The 25,897-nt window shown below is 45.1% G+C and overlaps 1 protein-coding gene across 1 annotated transcript; it reads left to right on the forward strand.

The window, feature by feature from the left end:
* Positions 1-5,971: 5,971 nt before the first annotated feature.
* Positions 5,972-25,176, forward strand: SPNS1 (SPNS lysolipid transporter 1, lysophospholipid). The gene is made up of 12 exons (XM_032947231.2): positions 5,972-6,713; positions 9,065-9,130; positions 12,346-12,482; positions 13,322-13,473; positions 13,987-14,053; positions 17,131-17,273; positions 18,898-19,050; positions 19,301-19,496; positions 20,153-20,218; positions 21,010-21,108; positions 22,042-22,210; positions 23,759-25,176. Exons 1-12 carry the CDS (start codon positions 6,380-6,382, stop codon positions 23,836-23,838), a joined length of 1,662 nt encoding a protein of 553 aa, XP_032803122.1. The 5' UTR covers positions 5,972-6,379; the 3' UTR covers positions 23,839-25,176.
* The last annotated feature ends 721 nt before the right edge of the window (positions 25,177-25,897 follow it).

Below are 25,897 nucleotides of genomic sequence, written 5' to 3' on the forward strand. Positions count from 1 at the left end.
GCGTACACACACACACGTGCGTACACACACACACGTGCGTACACACACGCACGCACAAGCTGTACACACACACACACGTGCGTACACACACACACGTGCGCTAGTCGCCATTCGCCGCCACGTGGCCGTGGCGTTACGACAGCAATTGTGCCAGGCTAGGTGTACTCAAATTGGACACATTTGCAAACGCGCATATATGCACGTGCCCACACAAAAACACGCAGGCAGACGTACACACAAATACACTCACGTACACAAGGACACGCACGTACACACGCACATACAAAGACACGCACGTACACACGCACACACAAAGACACGCACGTACACACACTAAAGGCACAAGTACACACACAAAGACACGCACGTACACACAAAGACGCACACACAAAGACACGAACGCACACAAAGATACGCACGCGCACGTACACACAAAGACACGCACGCGCACGTAACACACGCACACACAAAGACACGCACGCACACACACAAAGACACGCACGCGCACGTACACACAAAGACGTACACACAAAGACGCACACACAAACACGCACGCGCACGTACACACAAAGACACGCACGCACACACAAAGACGCGCACGTACACACAAAGACGTACACACAAAGACACGCACACACAAAGACACGCACGCGCACGTACACGCAAAGACGTACACACAAAGACACGCACGCGCACGTACACACAAAGACGTACACACAAAGACCCACACACAAAGATACGCACGCGCACGTACACACAAAGACGCACACACAAAGACACGCACGCACACACACAAAGACACGCACGCGCACGGACGTCGGCATCCACGTGCACTCCGCGTGCCCGCGGAGTCTGCAGCTGGGGACACAGCTCGCCTGGCAGGGGCACGTCGCCCGTGCAAGCCGGCGTGTAAACTTCATGGGACTCAGCAACTCTTAACGATGCATGGTATGATGCTGACGAACGATGATGGGACTCGTCGATTAAGAGGCGATCAATGAGGGGCAACATTGAAACTTCGTGAGTTACGATTTAGGCTATATGCTACGACGAAACGAAACTTGCACGGATGGGGGGGGGACCCCCCAGTGCAAACGAAATGCACAAACGAAGCAATTCAATGAACCGATCTATTCTTGAATATCGAATAGCCGGGGGAACGGTGAATAGTTGTACGTAAACCCATACGTGAATAGGGAGAGAGAGAGGGGTGGGGGTAAGGGAGGAATCCATCATATTGGCATGGGTCCAATCTCCATGCCATTCCTTCCAACAGTCTACAGTTCGTTACACACGCCGGATTGTAACCCAATCGCTCGCGTTCCGTGCGCCGCCCTCGCGATGTGGAACGCCAACAGACCCCGGCGCGTTCCGTCAATCCACTGCTTTGCTGAAGGCGATCATTTTTTTGTGGTTTTTTTTGGTCTTTTTTCTCTCCACGCCGTGCTTCTCTGCTTGCTTTGCATTTTGTCGCGGGGACATACTTCACCGCGCTCGTCGGTCCTGGCTGGCCGCAGTTTGGGCAGCAGCAGCAGCAGCAGCGGTTTTTAGATGTTCACTCATTCGGGGTGTCGGGGTTCATTTAGCGCAGTGCGCTTAACCACTGTGCCACCGCTCCCTCTGGGGTTTGGCAGCCAGCACATTTAGCAGTCGCATTGCCCTAAACCGAAAACAAATACACGCGACGTTCCAGACACGCATATCCTTTATTATTTTTTTAACTTGTTTTTATATATATATTTTTGCCAATTTCCACAAAGTTCCAACACAAATGGTAAAACGTCTCCAACAAAGCCAAGATCGCCAGCCCCTTCTTCTTCTTCTTCTATAACTTTGCTGCTTGCTCGCATTTTGCAGCTCGACGCGGTCCAGTGCCTCGACACGAGGTCTGCGTGGGCGACGTTGCCCTGGCGGTCCTTTTAAATTTAGAAACACGTGGAAAAGTGTGTGGGGGTGGGGGCCGGGTATATGGGGGGTGGTGGTGGGGAGTCGTGGTGGGGAGTGGTGGTGGGGGGTTTTCATAGTTTCATAGTTCATAGTTTTCATTGATTTGGTATAGCCATTGTGAGCCATTCGGCTCTTGAATCGGGTGCAACCGCAACAAACAAAAAAAACAAAAACACGAACAAGAAAAACATCTTAAAGTGACTTCGTGCATGTGCAAACAGAAAATCCAGGAAAAAAATCAAAATATTCCTGAAATAGCACCGTGGGAAAGTTCATCCTCCCGTTCGTTCGTTCATCCATCCAGCGACGTTTAATAACGTCGCTAAGCTCGCAGTACATGCTTGGAATCGTGCGAGTTAGAATCGATTTATTTTCGTGTAACTTTATCATGACTGGTTACACGATTAACACGTAGGGCTTTCGCGACCGATATTATCCACAGTAGATGTTTTTGGGTTAGATCGCGTAAATATAAATGTGTCGTTAAACCCGCCACCACCCGACACAGCCAATTCCGGTGGTGGCGGGGTTTAACGGCATTTATATTTACGCGATCTAACCCAAAAACCTGTATTATGATTATTTGATCTCCAATTGCCACTAGAGGCCGCTACATTAAATTTGTATTATTTTTCTATCTGTGTGACTTTACCGAGAGACCCAAAGAGTACACGTTTTAAATTTCGATTTAAAGCTTTCGTGACTGCAAGGATTCATCTTCTTTGGTTCTTCACCTGATGAAGGCCGCTTGTGTTGTGGCCGAAACGTCGTGAGAATTTTATTGTGTTATTTTATTTTATAAATTTATTTTATTCTCATTCTACGTGACTTTACCGAAAGAACCAAAGAAGTACACGTTTTATTTTATATACAGCACAATGTGGTTGAGCGGGTTAGTTGCAAGTGTCAGCGCCACCGTGTGGAGCTCGCTCTCCAGGGCAGAGGCGAGAGCTATTCAAGCCGTACACATGGACTTACGAACCAGAATCTTAAGAGAGACAGGCGGTCCGACCTCCTTTCCTATTGACACCTGCGAGTTCAATTCCCCAGAATTGGTTTTAAACCAGTCCGATCGCTTGTGAGACACTGAATGTTTAAACCCGTCCTCGGGTTGTCTTGTATTGAACAAATCATGCTGACATCCACTCGCTGAAAGCCACGTAGCCGATGGGATTTGTAAACAATTATCATTTTTTTACGTGGAGGGACAGATATAGAAAGGCATATTACGTGTATTTTTAAAATCTTTCACATATTTCACAATGACGCGAAATGATTTTGATTTAAAGCTTTCTTGACTGCAGGGATTCATATTCTTGGTTCTTTCGGTAAAGTCACGTAGAAGGGAAACAATATTATTATTTTACGCTAATGATGTTTTTGTATTTTGATCTATGTGTAGATACCCCGCTGAATTATAACGACCTTCTTCTCAACAGGCGATTGTATGTTGTGAAATCAATTACTTAAAATCTTAGAGGAGAGTGTTGAATCATTTAATATGTATATTGAGACTTGTGGGAGACGTGTTGAAGCTTTGGCGTAACATATTTGTACGATACCGATTTGTATCCATATTATTTGAGTGGGACATCTATAAATGATCACCGTGTATTAGATGACTGTATGCACTGCACCACGTAGCTGCGCATGCGTGAACAGCAACTTAAGTTCCAAGTTTATTTTTCAAAACAGCTACAGTATTCTGAAAAACGATTTGAGTCAGAATAGTGCTGTTCTGGCATTGTCACTGCGAATAATCATTGACAGCCATTGTCTACTGCTGGGTGAAGGCTTCCCTAAGCCCTCAACATTCTACTGGACATCTGTGAAAGCGAGCTTCATAGCTCATCAGATTTCTCGAGTTGAAATAACGATTCCGGTCCCTCGTGATTTGCGATGCCAACATTTCAACAGACTCCTGCATATAAACGGATCTGAAATCGCTATACGTATATATCCGCGGTGGTTGTAATTTTGGGTGGGTTCCCTCCTTTGGCATCCTATCACGAGTCTCAGCCATCATCCCTCCTCACCATAACGTATCCTGCTAAAGCGCACTTTCCTTAGTACAGGAGTCACTCCGATGGTTCTTATTTGTATTTATTACCAGACCCATGCCTTAGTCTTTCTGTCTGTAAATCTAATTCAAAGAATGCATCTCTCCGTGCGTCTTTGTGCACTTTTCAGTCTGTGTTCCAATTCTTTGTCCGAATCCATGTTTCTCATTTACGTCAGAATAGGTAATAACATCCCCTGCAATATTTTGGGATTTTCTTCAAAATGTCAGTGCTAAATAGCACATGTATGCAGCAAATGCAATAGTTATATAAAGTAGACTTCATGCATCTACAATATCAGTCGAGTGCTCGCAAATATAATTTATTCAGCACTACGTTTTTAATATGCAAAGCATTTTCTTTTATCTGGAAAATAGTTCAATGACAGTTGTGGAATATAAATCCACATCAGATGCTGCTCCTCGCGTGTGGCTCAAGTGCACTTTCCAATCCAGCAGAAATAGCCTCCCCCAGTCAATCTGCGTCTCTGTTAGCTCTCTCTCGTTCGCACGGCGTATACTTCACACGTCTACGGGGGGAAGAAGTTTACTACTCGGCTTGACAGTAAATTCTGCTGCTATATGTCTAAACCTGCGGTGAAATGAATGGAATAAAACAAACAGCGAAGGGATGCAATGATTGAGTGGCAGTAACAGTGGCCGCTGTTGATGTTGGTTGCCCCCAAATTGACCCTGGAGTGAGCCCCACCACTGTTTGTTCACGGTACTGCCACTGATTGTGCTCAGACCACATCCTGCTGATGAGACTAGGCAAGTTGAAGCCGGTCCAGAGTTTTCTTAAATGCTGCTGGGGAAACCAGGCCCTAGAAGGTACATGGGCGGATGGAATTTTTATTAAAATGCTTAAATGAAGATAGAATTTTGTCTTATTGTATTACTTAGCTTTGGTGCCATCGTTGGCACCAGGAAGGCGACTATGAACAGTGGGGGCTCACACGCTTAACGATCATAATTCTTTCAGCGGTAGGTTTTCAGAAAGATATTTTATTTTCACTGTCAAATGGTTCTTTACTTTGTCAAATGATGTTGCAGCCTTCATGTGGTTGTCGAAGTTAAAAGTGAAAATGACGGACAGGGATACAACAGTACTGTACATCAATAATTAGCACTGTATTATCACACGAAAAATATGGAATACATACCTTCATGAATAAACAATCGCAAATGAACAATGACTCCATCAATGTTTTATCCCAATCTCCACGTCAGGTGACGACCTCGTGATAACAATCTTGCAATTTTCAAAGGGGGATTTTATATTTTTTGCCGATTTTCTTTTTTGTGCTGATTGTTGTGGTTACCCTCTTCCGTGTCCTTGCTTCGGTTCTCAAAATATACGGGGAGATGCAAACAACTTTAAATAAAGCAATGTTAGTTTAATTATTTAAAAAAAAGTCACACCAAGTTAATAGTGGTTAAATAATTAGTTTTCAAAGAATACTTTTAGAATTAAGCCTCCCGTCGCAAGGTTTTCTCGAGCGAGCAATCACAACCAAAAAACGCATTCGTCAGCAACACTACCACAAAATGAGAGCACTGCATATAATTAGCAACGTTTCGGGCAATGCCCCTTCTTTATAATAAATAGAGAGGTAAGAGAGATCTAATCACCCAACCTCTGGCCAGATTGTTGTGAAGGGCCATTGCCCAAAACGTCGCCTACCATATACTTAATATTTTTTAAGGCAGTGTTATTGACGAATGCACTGTCCAGCATTGTATTTTTGTGTTATCTGTGATTGTCCACCATTGGCAACACAACACTGTATCACCAATTCAGAATATGCGTTTACACTGGAAGGAATCCGATTAGCTATAAAGCTCTTTTTCCACAGATATCCAGTAATCAATCAAAAGCGCGTGTCTCCGCTTTATGGGTCAGGGTCGCACTTGCAAAAGTGTGGAATTCGTTTTTTTGTTGTTGTCGGTGCGTCGCTCAATCATTATACAGCTTCTCCATTTGCTAAGCGGAACAACAAAAAGAACCCATCCCGTGTCTCAACTCACCACGAAAACAGAAGTACAATCGTCAGCTCACGCCTCGAGAGAGAGAGAAAAAAACCACAACACCAAATTAAACAACGGGTCATTTGACAATCCCCAATCGTTGCTCTCCCAACTCCCACCCACTGATGTACACCCGTGAGCCAGGCCGTACGAATTCCACATTCACGTGGCGGGGGCCAAGTCCATCCAAACCCCCACGCAGCAGCAGCAGCAACAACAACAAAACAGTGGCATTACGTGGGCCCCTCCTCACATGACTGCCGCCTCTGGCACGGATAGCTCCTTCCTCTCTCTCCATCATCACCACCATCCTCCTCGCCGCCACCGCGACAAACAGCGGCGCTCATGAGCGGCAGGGACACCAGCGGGCCGACGATGAAGGCGGCGGATGACGTGGGCGACGAGGAGGTGGTGTTGGAGGGCGACGGAGAACGAGGAGGGGAATACGATCGACAGCGGCTGAGCGGAGGCCGGCAAAGCCCCGACCTTGCCTGGATGCGGCGGCCGGAGGCGGTGGGCGGCGGAGACGGCGGCGGAGGTGGCGGCGAGCCGCTCGAGGCCTCGCTCCCCCGGGATGTTCACACCGTGACGGGGGTGTCCAGACACCGCTCGCTCGCCGTGGTGCTCATCCTCTTCTACGTCAACCTGCTCAACTACATGGACCGCTTCACGGTGGCCGGTGCGAGGCAGTTGAGGGAGCGAGCGAGGGATCCCATCTCGCGGGGCCCTCACGACCGTCGTTTTGTCTGCCGGTGGAGGAGGAGGAGGCGGCGGTGGTGGTGGTGGGAGTCTTGCGGGTCGCTGTTTGTTGTTGTTTTTGTGGCGCCTCTAACCAAGATTCCCTCTCGTGTGTACTCGCGTGCCTCACGGGGTTTCTCGTGGCCAGGCTCTTTGGTGTTGCTGGACGGTGCTGGGTGTCCTGGATGTGCCCCGTGTTTATCCGCTGTTGCTCTCCCATCCCTCCTTGGCTGTCATGCTTGTACCGTGGTGTTCCTCGTCCGTCCCTGTGTGTGCCGCGTGTGTGTGTGTCCGTGTTTATGGTTGGTCTCCCAATGTCTCGCCACCCCATGCTCGGCGATGTTCCTCAACAAACCCCTGGGTGGCCTGGTTTTTCCTGGTATCCTTGTGCCCTTCGGCCTTCAACGATGACCCCTCCGTACCACGGTTGTTTCCCTGTGTCCACTTGTAACAACCCCTGTTGTAACACTCCCCCCTACCCACCCACCCAGCCCTGTGTTCCCCTCGGCGGCATGCCCTGGACACGAGCCGGTGGCTCTCCGTGTTCACCCCCCTCTGTGTCTCCCTGGTTGCCCTCTTGCCCTGTACCCCAGGTTGTTCAATTGGCGGTGCCCCCGTAGGGCCCCCCCTGTCCCCTTTGTGTCCACGTGTCTCGTTTTGTGCAGCGGGCACCCCCTTAAGTCCTCGGTGTCCCGGTGGTCCCTCGTCTATCCTTGCCTCCTCACCCTCCCAATCGTGCTGTCTGTGTGCATCACCTCGTGGTGCGGTGTTTTCTAACGGAGGAGGAGTTGGGCGTATCGTCCGTGTGAGAGGCCGCCACGCATTTGAATCCACAGTGGGGTTTGACAGCATCACGATGATGGTGGTGGGTGTTTTCCACTATTTGTGTGTCAGCAGGGGCCGCGTTGAAGCCCACCTAGTGCCTCCTTAGGTGACCCAAAATCTCAGCTTCTCTGCGGAAAGCTCGGCGTTCCGCAGTGGTTTCCTCCTGTTGAGGAATTTGGTCAAGTCCGTCCTTCATTCGCCAAGGCTTCACGTTACCGTTAACTCGCGAGTGACGAATTTGGAAGTAGAAAGTAATAAACACAGTTTTCACACTGGGTGAGGAGGCCCTTCCTCCAGCTATGGATTTAGAAAAAGATTGTGCATGTACTTTACACACGCTCTCTCGTATTTGCGTGTTTGGACGCATGTAGCCGGCTGTAGATATCTTAGGTTTGCTATTTAAAGTGATATTGAGGCAAAACGTAGAAATGTTTATGCAACCCACCAGACTCCGTAGAATCTGCATCCGTAGAATCCAAGACCCATCATTAACTTACAAATACGTAATATATTATGCCATTGCTTCAGTGATTGGGCCTTCTGATTTAAGAGGTGACACATGAACTCTGAAGAGGTTTTATATATAAACATTGGCCTTTTTGAACAAGGGCCATTGACTGTAACGTTAGCATAGTGCGTATATTTTGTTATATGGCAGGGGTAAATACAAATTCAGCGAGCGCATTGTCACGTATGTGCACTACTATCGACCCCAGGTCGCGAAACAGTTTGAATTTGACCGTTGACCCTGGTTGCATGTCAACCTTGTAGAACGTCACTTGGTGTAGGCAAATGTGGTGATCTGTGAAACCCTCCAGGGACCCGACCCATCCACCAACTCACAAGGACCAGCGTGGTGAAATGTTGTCAAACAACCCCCATGATTAATGCGTTATGGAGAGGCCCTCATCCAGCAGTCAATTTACAAAGGGCATTACCTAGCATTCAAACCATGAATGATCATGGCCAAAGCTGTCGATGCCACTAAATATTATAACTACTGTGTACTCTACATTATTGTACAATATATTTAGAAAAAAGAATGCTTCGTTTCATGTGTGTAAATTACCGTACCACTAGATTCTATGAACTAAGGTTTGTTTTGCAGGATACATTTAGCAGTGCTACTTTGCTTACATTTTGCTGGCACCATGGCGGGTTACTTAATTATTGACACCTGTGCCTGTTCCTTGGCAAATGTCAAATGTCAAGAGCGAGAACAATTTTCGCTGTTAATTTATGTGCAACCTCTTCAGCGGTTAACTATGATGTTCCTCTTAAAATGGCTTTACGTGGTTCAAACTCACGTGACTTGCCTCTGGATATGGGATGTTCATCAAGAGCATTGGCAATTACATTAATATTAAATGCCTACATTTGCAAAATGAAACGTTCCTTGATTTGTATTTGACTGTAGTACACTGCTTGTGGTGATGAGTCTGTGTGAATTGCACTCCCTGTGCACAGGAATCCTTGTGCAGATTCAAAATTACTTCTCCATCAACAACACCATGTCCGGATTACTCACTACAGGTGAGATCGGTGCACTGAATAATCTTATATGTTCAAACTCGCTTGTGGGAAAAAAATGCACGAAGTGGAATAATATGGGCATGTCCATACACGTGTTATTAATTTTTGGGGAAAAAAATCTAATAGCAGTATTTAACTGCGTGATTGAAATGTTGGCACCACATTCCATACATACATCCTTAATTGTATTCTTAGCTCTTTCGGTAAAGTCACGTTGAAGGGAAACAATAAAATAATGAAATATATATAAAACAATAAAAATTCTCACGACGTTTCGACCATAACACAAACGGTCGTCATCAGGTGTGTCGGTTTGCATTAATTTATTTATTTTTAAAACGGTGCATTTATTTATAAAAACCTCAGCGCCACGCGCAGCGATTTGACAATTTATTTAGAAGGACGAGTCCATCTATGTTCTGAAAAGAGGAGGGGGGAGACGAAAAAATTAATGTATGCTGTCTGAAAGCCACCGTAAGCGTGAACAATCAATTAAGACCTGAAATGGTGTATCAAATCCTTCCAATGATTGCTAAGCCAGAATCCATCTTCTCGGTTGAAATTGTCTCTGTGCTTGTATATGTGGATAGCCTCATGAACGAATCTCTCATGGTAGCCAGATGGCTTATAAAGAACCTCTGTATTGGAAAAGTCAATGTCATGTGAGCCTACTGAATTCTAACAATGATCTGCCACGGCCGAGGTGTTGGTCCTACCGTGTTTAAGGTCTGCTTTGTGTTCACGAATGCGGTCCGAGACATGGCGTTTAGTTTCTCCAATGTAACTACTACCACAGAGGCAACTTAGTTTGTAGACACCAGGGTACTGTATGTCCGCAATCACATCTTTTACAGACGGAACCAGATCATGGATTTTATGTAATGTGTTGAAACGGACCTGGATCTTGTGTTTGTTCAAGAGTTTGGAGATCTTTTTTGTGATCCCCGCAATGTAGGGTAAAGTGATGGTTTTGAAATGCTCCTCAAGAGGGTCCTTCTTCATGGTTTGAGTGATAGCTTTGCAGATAGTATAGTCGGAGTAACCATTAGCCTTAACAGCTTGGTGTACGTGCTTGAGTTCACTGCCTATGTGTTCCTGGTCGGATATGCATTGGGCTCTATGGTACAGAGTCTTGATGAGAAAATTCTTCTGTGATGGATGGTGGTGGGAATCCGGTTTCAGATAAGCATCCGTATGGGTAGCTTTCCTGTAGACAGAGTGGACATCTTAGCGTTTTTGAGGGTTGCAGCGACGTTGCTCTCAGGGGCCTGGGTCACATCGCTGCAGACGTAGCAAGATCTGAAATCGCTGCAACCCTCAAAAACGCTAAGATGCCAGCTAGCAACCTCAGCAAAGATGAGCGTTTTGAATAATATAAATTAAAAAAGAGGGATGACATTGTAGGGTTGCAGCGATTTCAGATCTTGTTACGTCTGCAGCGATGTGACCCAGGCCCCTGAGAGCAACGTCGCTGCAACCCTCAAAAACGCTAAGATGTCCACTCTGTCTACAGGAAAGCTACCCATACGGATGCTTATCTGAAACCGGATTCCCACCACCATCCATCACAGAAGAATTATCTCATCAAGACTCTGTACCATAGAGCCCAATGCATATCCGACCAGGAACACATAGGCAGTGAACTCAAGCACGTACACCAAGCGCTTAAGGCTAATGGTTACTCCGACTATACTATCCGCAAAGCTATCACTCAAACCATGAAAAAGGACCCTCTTGAGGAGCCTTTCAAAACCATCACTTTACCCTACATTGCGGGTATGACAAAAAAGATCTCCAAAATTTGAATAAACACAAGATCCAGGTCCGTTTCAACACATTACATAAAATCTGTGATCTGGTTCCGTCTATAAAAGATGTGATTCCGGACAAACAGTACCCTGGTGTCTACAAACTAAGTTGCCTCTGTGGTAGTAGTTACATTAGAGAAACCAAACAACATGTCTCGGACCGCATTCGTGAACACAAAGCAGATCTTAAACACGTTAGGACCAACACCTCGGCCGTGGCAGATCATTGTTAGAATTCAGTAGGCTCACATGACATTGACTTTTCCAAGACAGAGGTTCTTTGTAAGCCATCTGGCTACCATGAGAGATTCGTTCATGAGGCTATCCACATATACAAGCACATAGACAATTTCAACCGAGAAGATGGATTCTGGCTTAGCAATCATTGGAAGGATTTGATAAACCATTTCAGGTCTTAATTGATTGTTCACGCTAACGGTGGCTTTCAGACAGCATACATTAATTTTTTCGTCTCCCCCCTCCTCTTTTCAGAACATAGATGGACTCGTCCTTCTAAATAAACTGCCAAATCGCAGCGCGTGGCGCTGAGGTTTTTATAAGTAAATAAATAAACCGTTTACAAATAAATAAATAAATGCTAACCAGCACTTCTTTCAAATGTTTCTTGCTATTGGTTTTTCACACCTGATGACGACCGTCTGTGTTATGGTCGAAACGTCGTGAGAATTTTTATTGTTTTATATATATTTTATTATTTTATTGTTTCCCTTCAACGTGACTTTAACGAAAGAGCTAAGAATATGAATTACTGCAGTCACGAAAGCTTTAAATCAAAATTTAAATCCTTAAATGTGTTTCTACCAGCAACTCTTGAAGTTTTCTTCAACAACACACAACAAGATAGCTTACACCTGGGACTCAAATCTGGATCTGATGTGGTGTCGCCAATGCCATGGTGGGTCTGATGGAGGTTTATCGGGTTGAAACTCACGATAAAAATGTTCACAATTCCAAGGGTATTTACGTGTAATTTTTTTTTATCGACCTAGCTTAAACGAGTAAATATAATTAGTTAATGGATACCCTATATGTTAATGCAATGTGTGTAATGGCTCAACACGAGTCAGTAATATTGTTATACCTTTTTAAATAATGCACCAGCTGCAGTTTTGCATGTCATGTGGTTTCCCTTATACAGGTATTTCCTTTCACACAAAGGCGCAGTACTGTATAGTACTGCAATGGAGCTCGTCAAAGGTTAACATCAGACTCGTGCAATGCCATTGTCAACAACAGTTATCACAGTTTGGCTGAAGTTCATGATCGAGTAGATAAAGTGGTTGGTATGAGTGCCAAATGACATGTATCATTGTTAATATTGTATTGGACACTTTGGTGTAGCAAATGTTTTGGCGCAGTCACATCCCACTTTTTACTCGTGTGCAGTGTTCATCTGCAGCTACATGTTGCTGGCACCCATCTTCGGTTATTTGGGCGATCGTTTCAACCGGAAGATGATCATGTCGGTAGGGATCGCGGTGTGGTCTGTCACCACGCTGGGAAGCTCCTTCATTCCAAAGGAGGTGAGCACTCTAGCAGCAAGATGGCCCCCCACACATCACCAATGGACATGGCTTGCAAGATATTACCCCCAGGGTAATCGGGAGGGGGAGTGGAGCGGGTGGCTCAGAAAAAAAAACTAGAGCTCAGATAATGTAACAACATTCATGCATTCACTCATTATACATTAATATGACGCACACATTTAACTTAAAAAGGACATTCAGAAGGCATGGGAGAAGAAATTTGAGAGATGAAGGTCCTCAGATTCTGACAAAAGGATGACACCCAGCGCCAATGAGCGCAGTGAGAGGGAGTGGATTCCAGACGACTGGAGTCGCGACAGAGAACCGCCGTTCACTTTGTCCTGTTCGAGCGACGGGCTCTTTGATGAGGCCACTTGAGGCAGATTGAAGGTTGCGAGGTGGAACGTACGATAAGACGGCGTAAGCTAAAGAGGTCGGTTGCTTTTGTAATGCACCCATAACGTAACAAAAGTCTCGGTGAGAAAACCCATACGTACAAGGTGGAAAACTAAACTCGGCGAAAAGCTGGGCAATAAACGTTACCGACCTTCGTCACAGTAGTCACGGTTGACAGTTTGTGAATGCCAGCTTGTCAGAACATTCATGTTTATATGTATTAATTTTTACACGTGCAGCTGCACGAGTATAAATTTAGCAGTGGTTTGTCAGTGAAATAATGTTATTCATTAAAAAATATAAATGTTAAATGTAGGATTGATGCAAATAATATGCCACAGCTCCTATCTTAACAAGCATCACGATTGTCTGACTGCAGTGTATTTGTGCATTCCAGTTGTGTAGCCTGTGTTCATTGTTGTGTGCGTTTGTTCCTAAAGAACTTCTGGGCATTCCTCCTGATGCGGGGACTGGTGGGCATAGGCGAGGCGAGCTACTCCACCATCGCTCCTACAGTCATTGCCGACCTCTACACGCGTGACAAGCGTACCCGCATGCTCTCCATCTTTTACTTCGCAATCCCCGTGGGCAGGCAAGATTAATCCCCTCCCTTGTCCTGTTCACAGCTTCTTCCTACTCGTGATGCATGCCAACATTGTCTCTCTCCCAATCTGTCTTTCTCCAAAATACTTTTTTTTTTATCCTCCAGCTATTATTTTTCACCAAAATTAAGTGTCATCGATATTATCATCAATTCAGTCGACACGCTGGAGGTGAAGGCCTCTCGAAGCAAGTCACCATTGCAGAGTCCTGTGACGCATACATTCATCTAGCATCTGCACAGGGAGGGGATTTTGCCGCTGCATCTCAGTGGTGGAAGTTTTTTCGGGCGCGTACCCTCCTTTGGCCGTGATTCCATCATTAGTCTTTTAGGTCACGTTTGAATTTTGAGAGACACATTTTTGTCCTTAAGCTTCTTTGGCAGAAAGCTCCAGGCATTGGGTCCAGTGACAGAGAAAGCGCAATTAAGTAAAAGCCTTTGCCTTATGGAATTGTATAACTTTGCTGTTATGAAATTATAATCAAGGGCCATTTTCTTTTTCAGCGGACTGGGCTATATTCTCGGTGCAAACTTGGCACAATTGACTGGCAATTGGCAGTGGGGACTGAGGGTGAGTCTTTTTCATCGTTTCCATAAAATGCGGTATTGTTTAAAATAGCGCCACGCTTGCAAACACAGTTACACTTTGTCCTATACACACACTTGGATGAACAACATTGTCCGTGTACAACAAAAAAAACATTCAAAGACTAATTATTTGAGCATACTGTGTTGGCAGTGGTGCAAAAACACAAAAAACTGTACACATGCGTCAATAACACTGCCTTAAAAAGGAACAATATGAAATAAGTGACGTTTTGGGCAATGGTTCTTCTTCTTAGGACAAATAGAGAGGCTAATAGTTGAAAACTATTGAACACCTTGGGGGACTTTACTTTTCACTGTTTAAAAGGCAAGCTGGGAAAGCAGTATGTGGGAAAACTTTTCCCCCTGTGCAATGATACACTGTGTAACAAAAACATATTTTATATATTTTAATATTTTTTTGTTGCTGGGTAGAAAGTGTTATTTTTTAATTGCTTATGCCTCAAAAGTACAGAAAATCGCTATCATTCCCCACGAATTTTGCTTTTATGACCAGGACAGTGACATTTAGAAATTTACCTATTTTCAATGAGAAAACGTGGTGTGCATTTGTGTCATTCCTTCACACAAAGTCCTGGTCACAAAAGCAAAGTTTGCAGAGAATAATAGCCATTTTCTATACTTTTGAGGCTTAACTAATTAGAAAATAACACTTACTACTCAGGAACAAAAATCCTGTTACATAGTGTTATTATAGAGAGAAATCTGGTAACAGTTGCTTAAAATAGTGTAATCATTCACTGGTTTTGAAATTTCTTAAATATAAATCCTCTACTTGTTATACGAGTAAAAATGGTTTGGAATATTGGATTTGTAAAAATATGTAATTAACAAAATATATCCCACTCAAGGCCAACATATATATATTGAAGTTTGTAAAAAAAATCATTAAAAACGTATGAATAAGTAGAACAAATATATTCCTACAAGGAGAATGAGTTCAATGGAAACCCAAATGGAAGTGAAAATATATCAGTATATCAAATAAGGCATGTTAAGATTAATCTCCTAACCATTCAATGAATTCACGATTCAGGGTTGCAATTTGTTCTCTCGTTTTTACCATTTGCCTAGTATTTTGTTTTATTTGTGCAGGTTTTGTATCGAAGCAAAAAAATGTAATGGCATGAATTAGCATAAATCATAAATCGGTTCTTGCACACAATTACATGCATGTAAAAGCACACGAAAACATCATCCTTCCACTGCAGCCTGTAGCCAGTTCAGTCAATGTAAACTCCTCTATGCCGTCTTAACCTCCCAGCTATCAATTTTCCTCCACCACTTTACAGTCCTCGCCTCCATCTTCCATGTCCTTAACATTTCAGTCCATCTCTTGGACAGGCACCCCACCTGATTTAGACAAGTCAACAACTCAGAGGTGCGGAGCCAAGCTCTCAGGGCTGCTCGAAAGCCTGATCAAACAGATTGACTTTCAAAAAACATCTAAAGGCCTGAATGCATATTATGTTGCGGATGTGCATAGGGATATAGAGAGTTCCACACCGAGGAGGCAACAGCAGAGGATCTTTTAGTAAATCGCTCTTCCCTGTATCAATTTTCATTCCATAATATGAATTTCCACATGTCCAGATGTGAATGCAGACCCTTTTATTTTTGTAGCATACCACTACTGTCACTGCTCATAGATAATTGTAAAGAATCAGTGCACAATTTGAAAAAGCGTTGAAGGCTAGCTGAGAAGAATGTGCATTCAGAAGTCAATTTCTGCTAGACGGTTACTGTAAGGCAAGTAATGGAGTATTGTTTGGAACGTGCAAAGGATCTGGCTTCAACTTTTATTGACATGTGAAAGGCTTACCATAATGTGATTCAACATGCAAGAGGAATTAGAGAATGGTATGCATTACATAATTCATAGCTGTGCTCACACAACAATGAAGATGTCAGGGGTTCAACTGTGTAAACTAAAAGGGAGTTCTCTATCGCCCCTGTTTTTCACAAGGGCTGAAATTTGGAATAGTGTAAGAAGAGAGTTTCATTTGTTAGGCAAGTGTTTACACAGCTCACTAAGCCCTCAGCCTGCCGCATGTGGCAGTGCATCATCACAGGCCTTGCCAGCCTGAAAATAGCAACTAGCCATGGAGGGCCAACCAGGTGGGAGGCCCGCCCATTGTCGGACAATTAAGCACGTGGCGAATACTGCACCCCAGTGAGCACCCCCCCACCCAGCCATCTCAGATGCTAGGGGGATGTGTAAACACGGTTATATTCAGCACTTAATTGGATATACCGCACTTCCTATGGTGGTACATCAATCAATCAAACTTTATTTCTATGGCACTATTCGTGCAAAAAAATGCAATGCAGTTTTTTACAGGCATGAACAATAAAAGTGAAATTGTAGGCAAAATTAAATCACGAAACTAATTTCTAGCAAAGGCATTATAAAAATAACACATTAAGAAAATCCTAATTAAAAGCAAGTTTTAGAAAGTACGTTTTTAGATTCATTTAAAAAGTGCTTCATGATTCTGAAGCCCCTGGCAGGCTATTCCACAGGCGAGGACCGTCTACACTAAAAGCTGCTTCTCCCTAGGGTTTAGTCGATGACCTTTGGGACGACTAAAAGACCAGTACCAGAGGATCTGAGGGATCTTGTCGGTTCATATCTTAAAAGGATGGAAGACGTGTATACAGGTGGCAAACTATACAACGACTTCAAAACCAATGGAATAATTTTTAAAATACATTATTTGACTGACTGGCAGCCAGTATAAGGATCGTAAAATGGGTGTGATGCAAGTGCTCTTTCTGGTTTTCGTGAGAACACATACCGCTGCATTCTGAATTAGTTGCAGTTTACTTACTAATTTCTTCGGAAGACCAGAAGAGCATTACAGTACGTCGTGCGGCAGGGGGGGACCCCCTGGTGGCAACCGTCCCCTCGCGGGCGTGAGTTGATTGCAGCAGCAGCCTGCAATGTTGCCCTGTGATTTCACAATTAAATGTGTGCAATTGATCACATTTGGACTATAACATTTGCCCTGCTGGGTGCTTGCCTGTCTGCCTGTGTGCCAGGTGACCCCAGTTCTCGGCGTGTTCGCGGTGCTGCTCATCTTTTTTGTGGTTCCCGAGCCCCCGAGGGGCGCCATCGAGCAGGAAACGGGCGTACATCTGTCAAGAACCAGCTGGCTCACCGACCTTAAGTGCCTGGCACGCAAGTAAGGGGGTGCGCCGCCTTTTCATGCATGCACTGCTTTGCCTTGCGCCTGTTTCTTATTCATCTGAAGGCACCAGAAGGCGGCAGCTTATGTTGGGATGTGAATAAGCGGCGGCAAATGGAGACTGGGTCCACCTGGATTTCCGCCTTTGTCTTGAGATTTCATTTTGCCAAGCCTGGTGTTCGTTCATACTCGTGAAGCCGTATAAAGTTACGATCATGTGTACAGTTTCGCCGATTCCACCAACGGTACATAAATTGCGTGGTTGTACAGTAGATTGTAAAATTGTTGTATATGTAACAGTATGCCCTGTTGCTTTCAACTTTCAGAACGTTTTAGAATTAACCAACATTTGGGTGCAGAAATATATTTTAAAATAATGAATGGCATTAGACTGATTAAAAGTAGTGGTTCCCAACTTTTTTTTAATCTGTGGACCACTGTCAACCCTAAACGAATATTTGTGGTCCACCACACTGGAAAAAATGTGTTTGTTTTCTGAGAAGAAAAAAAATTCTCATCTGCAACATTTCTACGGACCACTTTCCATGGCCTTGGGGCCCACCTGTGGAACATGGACCATAACAGGTAGAGAATTGCTGCATTATAGAAATATGCAACTCAAAAAGCTAATAGCTCTTATCTTGTAGATGAATAAGCAAGTGGTGTATTCCAGGCTGGTGCACATATGAATGCTGCTGAAGCGCTTTAGTGACATTGATGTATAAAATGTATGGCAGTAACATTGCAGCAGGGTAGCATTTGAGTGCTATGTGGTGTGGCTGACAACTTCAAATGTTTTATTTACGATCGTGAACACTATCATTCAGCCATGAACAGTCTTGGTAAATGTATCAACAGGAGCTCTGTTTTTATTTTTGGGTTGCATCTACCTTTAAGCCAGGGTTCTTCATCTGGGGGCCTGCAGGCCAGATGTGCTCTTGGACTAGTCCACAAAGAGACATGGCTCCCAGGACATCAATACAGATTAGTGGGCTAAAGCGAGCGAGATCAGAGAGACAAGAGGTATGCATTTAGTGATCACCTGTACCAGACATTGACAGAGGTCATGCGATATCAGTTTGTAAATGTGACGTGATGTCACGTGGCTTACCAGCACACACTAATTTTTTTGTGGCCTGCCGGAAAATATATTAAAAATCCCTGCTGTATACAATTTCGCGGTTCAGCTACAACAGGACCTAATGCAGGGATGTGGTCTTCCACGAAGCTCATTGTCCACCCTAAACCGCATCCACTGCAAACCATGACGGATGCAGATACCCGATGCACAAATGGAATATGAAAATTTTTCCAGTGTGCGACTGTGGTCATCCAGAACAGACCGTAACAACATATAACAATGCAATGCCCAATCCGCAACTAAAAAGGATACATCACAGGAATACTCCGCTGCTCCCGACGCAGTTATCTGGCTTGACCACCTGCATGTGAAATTGAAGTTGTTGCTCTGCATCTCCATCAACCATACGAAAGAAGCATCCCACAAATAATCTTTGCAAAGTGACCAATTGTATCGTTGCTTAAGGCAGCCAGAAACTCCACCTTCATTTCCGGTGTTCTGCGGATCCTCACCCAACCCCCTGTTTCGTTTCCACCACAGCCAGAGCTTACTGTGGTCGTCGCTGGGATTCACGAGCGTGTCGTTCGTGACGGGCGCGCTCGCCCTCTGGTCGCCCGAGTTCCTGTCCTTGGCCGAGGTGGTGCAGGGCCGGCTGAGGCCCTGCGTCACAGAGCCCTGTGAAGGATACAGCCAGTGAGGGACATGCGTGTGCACGCACACTCACACAGCAGCACAGTTCATCATGTTAGACTATTGATCTGGCGAGCTCCTTTAGAGTGCGCCTCCTAATTACACTCGCGACACCCCCGTAGAGTCACAGCTTGCCACGACAAAGTTGTTTCACCGAAACACTTTGCACCTTGCGTCATTGCAGCTGCGCTGTAGACTCGTTTAAACTGCCCCGTCTTTTGTCCGTCGCCCCACCCGCCCCACCTGCCCGCAGGGTCAGCCTGATTTTTGGAGTCCTGACGTGCGTGTCGGGCTTTATCGGTGTGGGAGTGGGCGCCGAGATCGCCCGTCGCTACAAGAAGTACAACGCGCGAGCCGACCCGCTCGTGTGTGCCTTCGGGCTGCTGAGCTCCGCCCCGTTTCTCTTCCTGTCGCTCGTCACGGCCGAAAGCAACACGACCGCCACATACGTACGCGCCACGCACTCCAGGGCACCACTTGGATTTTTCGCGGCCCCTTTATGTGACGAACAACAACAAAATTCACATCTGTCAATAAAACGCCGCCGATTCTGGTCTACTCGTTATTCCAAAGAGCAGACCTCGTTCGATGGGAGATGGAGATTTTTGCAGCCTGGAATTCCCTTCCTCTGTCCATTAGGGAATCAGTGTTACATTTTTTATCGCTTCTTTAAACTCGCCTGTTTTTTAGTGCAGGCTTTCTCCATAACTTAATCTACATGCAAACACTTTTAGGCCTTGTGTAAATTTCACTATAGAAAGCCACGTTTATTATTATCATCAGAGACGTTTTGCGCAATGGTCCTTTTGCATAGCATATGGTGCGCTTTAATTTAAAACAAGGGCCATTTACAATTACAGAGTTAGATTTCAATCTATTGCTGTGCTCCAATCTCCTGGCTGCCTCACAACCAAAGCCTATACATTTTTTTTTATATTTTAAAGGGACTGCTATTGACAAATGTCGCTTTTTCCATTCGTCAACCATGTGCATCACCAAATAGTTTTAGCTTACTAAGATTTGCAACTGCTGTATTATGAAACATGCTACTTGCTATTTTATTTTTTTCACCCAACACCCGGCTCCCTCCTGCAATCTATTTCAGTTTTTCATTTTCTGCGGGGAGACGCTGCTGTGCCTGAACTGGGCCATCGTGGCAGACATCCTGCTGGTGAGTCCTTCCCTCACACGTCGTCGGCGCCACGGATGTGCTGGTGAAAAAGTTTCAAGAGTTAATTTACACAGCCACAAATACATCAGAGGATTAAATTCACTATTGCTAATTTATTTATTCTTGTGAGATTGAGTGTTTCTAATGTGAGAAAAGTCATCGGTTTGCCGATCATTTCCAAATGTATGGTTTACGCCTGCTTGCGGGTAAATAAATAGTGCTCCATATTGAGTGTTGCTGATAGTAATTTAATTTATCCAATAGAGTCACCGAGTCTCGAGATTTTTTGTGGGAGGGCCCTAAAATAGAATGTCCAGTCAATTTCATTCATGAATCTTTTGCGTGCGGGAGGGAATCAAAGTATCGAAGAAACCCCACACACATGCAAGGGGATGACACGCAAAGGGGTCCGCACGCACAGATGGGTTCACGCACCATTTGACATCATGGAATCTCCAGGCCACCTCTCAACCCGAGACTACAAAACCTGGCATTCAGCACCAGTCTACCAATCTAGGTATTAACCAGATTAAATCCAGCTTAGTTTCTGAGATCTGACACAATTGGACTGCTTCAGGTAGATTTGGTTGTCGAGAACGGACAAGCAGCAAACCCCATCCCGCCCAAAGTTAGGCGAGTAAGCCACCTCGCCCGGCAGGTGGAGAGATTCTTGGACCAACAGATGTAGCGGTTGTGGTTCACGACAGCATACTGCAACGTACCCACGTCAGTGTGTGCCCTGCGAGCTATTCACGGCGTATCCCTCCCCCCCGCCTCCGCTGTGCATGCAGTACGTGGTGATACCGACAAGACGCTCCACAGCCGAGTCCGTGCAGATCCTCATGTCCCACCTCCTCGGGGATGCCTTCTCCCCGTATCTCATCGGCAAGGTGTGGGAAACAGACACGAGACACCTTCCACTCGTACACCCCTCCCCCCGACCCTCCAGCACGCATGTTGGGGATGGACACTGCAGGTTGGTTCCCCACGTTTATTTAAATTGTGTTCTTCTTTCGTATGGATGACGTAGAGACAGAGCAACAACTACCATTTCACATTCGGGTGGACAAGCCAGATAACTGCGTCGGGAGCAGCGGGAGTGCATCGATGTGATGTCTTTGTATTTGTGGATCATCAGGCATTGCATCGTTATACGGTCTGTTCTGGACGACTACAGTCACGCACACTGGACAGTTTTAAATTTTCCATTTTTGTATCAGGTATCTGCCATGGATTGTGCAGTGGTTGCGGTTTAGGGTGGACCAGGAGCTTCGTGGAAGTTCAAACCCAGGAATTGATGCAATGTTATTCAAAGTTGCGCACTTAATTATTTTTGTTCCTATAAAGTCTAATGACAATGTAAGAATTTCAATTTACCAAGCAAAAATGTTGTGCTGTGTTGTGGATGCATTTAATTTGCGTATGTTAAAGACATCATATTGACTGTTGGGGAAAGAACGTGGGCTTGGGTCGGAGAGGTGTCTTAAGATGGGGTAATGGCCGGTAGTCAAGACTAATCATGGAGTGGCAACGCAAGGAAGGTTAACACCAAAAAGGCACATGAACCACCGAGACTGGAGGAATGACATCAGCTTCTGTGCAGAAGCCGGGTGGATCGTTGCGTCGCGAGACCATGAGAAAGCTACGGTGTGGGGAGGCCTTTCTACCAGCGGTGGTTACATCATAGCTAATGAAAAAAAATAGCTTCCGGGAAAACCATAACATTGTCAGCCATTTTAGATAATGGTGTAATGGTCAATACTTGAGGCTTTGCTGGTGCTACATGGAAATAGCCATCGTTTCTTGCATGCGTTTTTTACCAGATCTCGGACTCAATCAAGGGAGATCGAGACTCGTACCTGTGGCGGTTCTTGAGCCTGGAGTATGCGCTGCTCATCTGCGCCTTTGTGTGTACTTTCGGGGGCGCTTGCTTCCTCAAGACAGCCACCGTCATCGAGCAGGACCGGGAGCGAGCCGAGATGATCGTCAGCGGTGAGGATGCGCAAGCGGAGGGGGGACGTGCACACCTCCCCACATCCCCCTCCACGTGGGATTGAAAACGAATGTATTTTTTAGAACTGCTTTGTGTTTCGTTCGTTGGCAAACCCCCCCCCCCCCCCCCCCCCCGCACGTCTGTTTAGCACGGTTGGCTACGTACGGGTGCGATAAAAGTTGTAGACGCATACACGCGCATATGTACGCTCTCGCGTGCTCCCGCACAAGGGTGGATACACGGACAGTGGCGTAGCGAGCGAGTTGTTGTAGGCGGTAACAACTGCTCCCTGGGGCCCGCAGGCCGAAATGGGGTGGAGGGGAGGGGGGTGCGGGCTCAGGCGCCGGGCTACAAAAGGGGGAGATTAGAGGGAGAGCTCCCAGTTTGTCCCCCTGTACAAGGACCCCATGCCGATCGTGCTATGCCACCGAGATATGGCAAAATTTAAAGGGAAGCAATGCACACTTAAGAAACCTAAATTGTCAAACAAGGCACGTCTCAATGCATCTACATATCTAAAACACAAACAAATCTTGAATGCCAAATGAAACACTCATATGTACCAGATGTGCATTGCATGTAGATTAATTTATTTAAGTCGATTCATATGCTCGCGGTAACGTGCCTTGAATCATGCGTCTTAAGAATCTATTATTTAAGATGTATAATGCATATTGCTAATCTCATGTATAAATTATGCTCATGGCGTGAACAAAACAATGAAAAAAATCCAATATATACAAATAGCGTGATCAAGACAAAAAGAATGGATCCTTGCATGAAATAATCAACCCCAAAATCACTGAATGGCTGGGTAGTAGAATCATTACATGCCTGTATTGGACAACGAAAAATTATTCCCACCGTTCATTTCTGTGCACAGAAATGCGATCTTATTTAGCCGCTGCACACATCCAAATTGCACCGTGTTTATACCCTGCTCGTTGCTTCGTTTACACGTCTCACCGTGTAAAAGCGACACCTTGAGTGACGGAGCTGTTTCACGGCTACGAACGTGTTCCGATTTATTAGTTTTCAAATCACTCCCTCGCTCAAGACAAGTGCCAGCATGGAACCCATCCGACCATCGCACAAACAGCCACCACATGCCTGCGCAAACCCATTAAACCTTGCGCGTACACGCATGTGAGCGCGTGTAGAAAAGGTGCTGTTCTCCTGTAACGCGGTAGTTGCATTCTTTAAAAGAACACCGCGTTATCATATATAATATAGGGTAAAGCAGTCCACGACAAGACGTGAGATACGTATGCAGGCTGAACAAAGACCGAGGTGCGTGGGTAGCATCGGGAAACATCCAGCAGCATCCCGCCCTTGCGCGATGCTACGCTGAGGCAGCCGTACACGACTGTTTATATTCCGTGCGACGTAGTTCTCCGTTCACTCAAATTGCGTTGTAGCCAATTCGCATGCACATTGATCACACATTGAATTTGTTTATGAAAACGACACGCGTTACAGGAGAACAAACTGTACATACACTGAAACCGCACTTCTCTCCAATGCCCCCAATGCCTCCCCACCCCCAGGCACGGCCACTGAGGAGGATCTTTTGCTGCCGCATGACGGCCGACCCAGGAGTGTGTACGTCAACGACATCTTGAGCTAACGGACGACCGAACCGTGCGAGGGGGGAACACACAAGGTGGCCAACTATGGGCACCCAGGTGCCAGAGTTTGGGGGGGGGGGGGTGTTGGGCTCAAAACCAAGGCAATTTGTACAGAGACTGCATTCTTGTTGTTTGCGACGGTGTTACCGAGATGTTTTTTTTCCTCTTTTCCTCCGCTATCTCTTTGCATCATTATCGGTTGTACAACATTTCACACATGCAAGTGCAATTTGTAAATGTGTTTGTTTTTTTTTTACAAAGCACAACACTCCTTAAAAAGGGTGAGGTTCTTAGTAAGTAAATTGGATTTACGAAAGACTCCCTTAACTACTATTAAGGGGGTCACCGTTTGACGCATTTAATGTGAAGCTTGACATTACAGTGCGATGGCAGGTGAGAGTGGCTCTTAACAGCATTAAGTAGACCGCCGCGTACTTGATGCCCCATACTGCCAACCTGGAGCATTTTTTTGCTCAAGAAATTGCTTAATTCACTGCAATACTAAAATTGTTTGCAAATTTAAAAAAAAGTGGAATTTTAAATTACCGCATGAAATAATGGCCGGTCTACTTTACCGGGAGATTTCACGAGATTCATTTTCTTTGGCATCATGCCAATTACGACCTCTTCAACACTCACGCGTGCACTAAAGGTGCACACGTTCAAAAGATGTCAAGTTGACGTTAACCCCTGTGGCAAGCTGCTTTGCTCGCGAAAAAACGACCTTTGTAGGTGCAGGCACATCACGGCAACGGTTTATCGCTCTGGGGGGGGAAAAGGAAACAGTCTGCCATGCAGCCAGGAATAAAATCATCTCGTGGATAAGCAAGCATGTCAAACTGTACCATTGAGTACTTTTACAGGATTTTAAAAAGGGCCTGCAGATTTAACCGTGCACTCGTAGACAAACGGTTTTTAGTTAGCATGTCAAGTTTTCAACAATTTTTTCCCCCTTCCCACCCATTAAATGTTGCCTAAGTTGGCATTAAATCGCATTGGGCCAGGTGTAGCAACAACGGTACCGCAATGGATTTGCGCAGAGCTTTAATTATACGGTCTTTACCGTATAAGGTAAGATGCTGTAATCACCAGTTTTCTTGCCGGGTTCACCATACATTGGAGCTCCACTACATTTCAACGCATTTTGTGAATCCATTGCCAGTCCCTTGAAAGACAGGCACACACAGGCTACCCCGATTGCAATAATATTTGGCATTTGTAAGGATGTTGCCAAGTTTATTGACTTTAATATGTACAATGACTTGTTTTTTGATGTCAAAATGTTATTGGTTTTAATGTATCACTGTAAATAAACTTGCAAGAACCTGTCAAAGTGAGCAGTGTGTGCTGTGTGGTTTTTCTATTTTTTTTATATAATTTAACTGCCTCGTGGTAATGATCAACGTGACTTTGTTCCTTATTATAGCCAGGTGAGAACCCATTGTGGCCAAGAGTCATTTTGCAAAGGAACATCTCGGTTCAAACGAAAGTGTCGATTTATAACCCTTTCCCGTTTTGAAACATCTGCAAGTTGCAGGGTGGGGTCCCGTTCACTGCTGAATCTTGGAACACGCAAGTGGTTCGCGTTAATTTTATTTCGAGAGGCATTGCACCGCTGTTTTATAGACGTACTCACTGCAGAAAACTAACGACATGACAGCATTTGGCGCCAAACTGTGCCATACTCCCTCCCGCATGGCCTTGTGGGAGCCTCAGTACGTCTTCCGACCTGAAGATATGTACGTCACGTCACCGTACGTCACTGTACCAGAATCGGGAAGAAAAACTGATGATGTACAAGATGTTGTAATCAGTTTCCTTGCAGGGTTTATCATACATTGGCGCTTCACTTCCGATTATGTACACTTGCATAATCAAATGGGAAAGAGTTAATTGAGAATTTGTATACATTCACCTTGACATTGTGTTGCTGTAGCTTAGTGACAATTACATTTTAAATGTATTTATAATTTTGGTTTTATTTTAATAAATTATTTCTTATATTCCTGATTTCATTTTTAACATGTTACTCGTAAATAACCTGTTGCTCTGCAATGG

Source organism: Petromyzon marinus, chromosome 5 (genome assembly GCF_048934315.1).
Source record: "Petromyzon marinus isolate PM22_M1 ecotype Great Lakes invasive population chromosome 5, UKy_Petmar_22M1.pri1.0, whole genome shotgun sequence".
Classification (NCBI taxonomy): domain Eukaryota; kingdom Metazoa; phylum Chordata; class Hyperoartia; order Petromyzontiformes; family Petromyzontidae; genus Petromyzon; species Petromyzon marinus.

Bases quoted from the DNA above. Each gene is read 5' to 3' on its own strand.
- SPNS1 (XM_032947231.2), top strand. From the start codon at position 6,380: ATGAGCGGCAGGGACACCAGCGGGCCGACGATGAAGGCGGCGGATGAC. The intron at 6,714-9,064 runs GTGCGAGGCAGT...CCCTGTGCACAG, and splicing joins GGACCGCTTCACGGTGGCCG to GAATCCTTGTGCAGATTCAA. The intron at 14,054-17,130 runs GTGAGTCTTTTT...CCTGTGTGCCAG, and splicing joins ATTGGCAGTGGGGACTGAGG to GTGACCCCAGTTCTCGGCGT.